This window comes from Otolemur garnettii, unplaced genomic scaffold (genome assembly GCF_000181295.1).
Source record: "Otolemur garnettii isolate 467f Iridium unplaced genomic scaffold, OtoGar3 scaffold00006, whole genome shotgun sequence".
Classification (NCBI taxonomy): Eukaryota; Metazoa; Chordata; class Mammalia; order Primates; family Galagidae; genus Otolemur; species Otolemur garnettii.
This window is the reverse complement of record NW_003852401.1, coordinates 41,727,326-41,730,667: the sequence shown is the minus strand read 5'-3', so window position 1 is coordinate 41,730,667 and position 3,342 is coordinate 41,727,326. Positions and strand designations below refer to the sequence as shown.

General features: G+C 45.2%; 1 protein-coding gene across 1 annotated transcript in view; it reads left to right on the top strand.

Annotated features, from left to right (window-relative positions):
* The first annotated feature begins 371 nt into the window (after positions 1-371).
* CUNH9orf64 (chromosome unknown C9orf64 homolog) overlaps positions 372-3,342 on the top strand; it is a 13,149-nt gene continuing 10,178 nt past the window's right edge. Inside the window, exons 1-2 of the mRNA XM_003782984.3 lie at positions 372-793; positions 1,269-1,528. Of these exons, the coding sequence (XP_003783032.1) occupies positions 457-793; positions 1,269-1,528 (597 nt within the window). The 5' untranslated portion in view covers positions 372-456. The remainder of the gene's footprint in view (positions 794-1,268; positions 1,529-3,342) is intronic.

Below are 3,342 nucleotides of genomic sequence, written 5' to 3'. Positions count from 1 at the left end.
AAGCCATTTAGGTAAACCTCACTCTTCGTGAGGCATGTTCGAAGAGGGATGATAAGAGGCACGAAATAACATAGCCTCAAGTCCCAGTGTGGGCAAACCCCCAACCAGCGCGCGGGACTCTTCAGCGCCTTGGAGACTCCGGAGCCGGAAGCGGAGGTCCCGGGAGCGCCCGAGCGAGGGGGGCGGGACGCCCTCCCGGAAGTCCCCGGGCCGGCCGTGCGCGCGGCCTAGCGGTCTCTGCAGTTTATTGGGAGCGCGACGGGCGGGATTTGGCAGCTAGGCTGAGCTCTGTGCTCAGTGTCAGTTACCCGGGCAGGACTTTGTTTACGTAGGGCTGTGATTCCCACGGCGCCAGGCGCTGAGGGATCCTGGACCTTGTCCCGCCCCAAGAGAGAAGCGGGTTTGACTAGCTGAGGTCAAACGCGTAGTTCCCCAGTCCCAAAGAGCAGGGGCAGAATGGACCGGCTCCTAACGCCCAGAGAATCCGCCAAATTCATTGCAGAAAACAGTCGGGATGTGTTCATTGACAGCGGAGGCGTTCGAAGGGTGGCCGAGTTGCTGTTGTCCAAGACGTCGGGGCCTGAGCTAGGCGTGGAGGGGTGGAAGGCCCTTCATGAGCTGAACCCCAGGGCGGCAGATGAAGCAGCGGTCAACTGGGTGTTCTTGACAGACACGCTCAACTTCTCCTTTTGGTCGGAGCGGGACGACCGCAAATGTGTGGTGGTGTACAAGGAAAGAAAGTACACTGGGTACTGGTCCCTGTGTGCCGCAGTCAACAGAGCCCTGGACGAAGGTTGGTGCTCTCGGTCAGACCCGACAGCCTTTGAGGCTCTAGTTTACTGGGCTCCCAAGGAGTGGGTTGGGAGATAGAGTAATATGTTAAGGAGGCGAAACGGAAGTTCTTGCAAGTCTCTCTGCTTAAATATATGAGAAGACGTGTATTCGTGGGAAATGATCCTACTATTTATCATAATCCCAGAATAGGCACAAAAGTTAGTTTTCTAAACAATACTTTAATGACACCTAAAGAGTTAAAGGACAGACCTAAAACATTGTACACGGTCAAAATACATCTGATATAATGTTACTATAGTTAGAAGTGGGTAAGTACACATGAACAAGAAAATGAGTATTGCTTTTATTATCATCCAGTTTTGGTTCATTCCAGTAACATTTGGTTTCATATTCATGGCATGTTGTAAAAGCAAGGGTCTTAATGAACATAGTGGTATAACATTGTTCTTCTAAATTTTCTTTTATTCCTAAAGGGATACCATTAACTAGTGCCTCGTACTATGCCACAGTGACCCTGGATCAGGTTCGCCATATATTTCGTTCTGACACCGACGTTTCCATGCCTTTGATAGAAGAGAGGCATCGGATTCTCAATGAAACCGGGAAAATTCTGCTGGAGAAGTTTGGAGGCTCTTTTATTAATTGTGTGCGAAAAAGTGAAAATAGTGCACAGAAGTTAATGAACTTGATTGTTGAAAGTTTTCCTTCTTACAGAGATGTGACGCAGTTTGAGGTGAGTTTCTTCTGTCGGGGATTTTAGTAGTTGTAATAGTCCTTTCAGAGAAAGCAGGGATGGTTAGTGGGTGCAAAAATATAGTTAGGTAAATGAGCAATATTTGATAGCACAACAAAGTGCCTATAATCAACAAGTAAGGGTATACTTTAAAATAACTTAAAGAGTGGAATTGGAATGTTCGTAACAGAAAGAAAAGTTAAAATGCCCAAGATAATGGATAATTCAGTTACCCTGATTTGGTTAATCCACATTGTATGTATGCCTGTATCAGAACATCACATGTACCCTGTAAAGATACACAACCATCATGCACCCATAATAATTAAAAATGCTAAAAAAAAAAAAAAAACTTATCAGAGTTAACTCATTCACTTCCAGAACTTGTTTTTATAATAAAAACTTAAGTTTTGGCCTGGCACAGTGGCTCATGCCTGTAATCGCTAGCACTTTGAGAGGCCCAGGTGGGTGAATTGCCTGAGCTTCAAGAGTTCAAGACCAGCCTGAGGAAGAGAGAGACCCCATCTCTACTAAAAATAGGAAAGCTAGCAGGGTGTTATAGCAGTCGCCTGTAGTCCCAGCTACTCAAGAGGCTGAGAGAAGAGGATTGAGCCTGAGAGTTTGAGGTTCCTGCGAGCCAACTCAGTGAGACTCTGTCTCAAATACGAACAGAAACCAAACCCAAACAACCTTAAATTTTCAAGTTCATTCCCTGTGGACAGGAAACAGAAGATTAAGTAGTGCTTCATTACTGCTTTGTGTTTTCCCTATTCTTTTGTCTTTTATTCTTTGTCCTCTTAAAATTTAAAACCTAAAAAACTACTGAATCCTTGTAGTACTTCAAAAAATGTACTTTATTGCTAGAATCAGAATGTGTACTCTAGTAGGGAACAGTGGTGAGAGCCTGTGGTTCTGTAGTCCCAGCCACCAGGAGGCCGAGGTGGGAGGATATCTTTAGGGCTGGAGTTTGAGGCTACAGTGAGCTATGATGGGTCATCTGAATAGTCATTGCACTTCAGCCTGGGCAACATAGTGAGACGCTATTTTTTTTAAACTTTTTTTATTGCGAGACTCTATTCTGTTGAAGAAAACAATGGGGAGGAGAATGTGTACTAAATTCTTTATAAGTATTGCAAAGTTCAATGTACTGTATATATACTATGAGTTTTCTTTTTTTTTTCTTGAGACAGTCTGAAGCTGTCACCCTGGGTAGAGTGCCATGACATCATCATAGCTCATAGCAGCCTACAACTCTGGGGCTTAAGTGATCCTCTTGCCTCAGTTTTTCTTTTTTGCCCTCAGTAGAGTGCCTTGGCATCACAGCTCACAGCAACCTCACACTCTTGGACAGAAGCAATTCTCTTGCCTCAGCCTTCCAAGTAGCTGGGACTATAGGCACCCGCCACAATGCTCAGCTACTTTTAGAGACAGGGTCTCACTCTTGTTCAGGCTGGTCTTGAACTTTTGAGCTCAGGCAATCAGTCACCCTGCCTTGGCCTCCCAAAGTGCTAGGAATACAGCATGAGCCACCCTGCCTGGCCACTTGCCTCAGTTTTTCTTTTTTTTTTTAATAGAGACAGGTCTTTATCTTGCTTAAGCTGGTCTCCAAATCCTGAGCTCAAGCAATCTACCCTCCTCGGCCTCCCAGAGTGCTAGGATTATAGGCTTGAGCCACCTCTCCTGGCTAGGTTTTCTTTTTCATACAATATTTGTTTTATGGCACAAAGAAATTAAATATATGTAGCTTTTAAAATTGTGAACTTTTGGCTCGGCGCCTATAGCTCAACCGGCTAAGGCGCCAGCCACATACACCT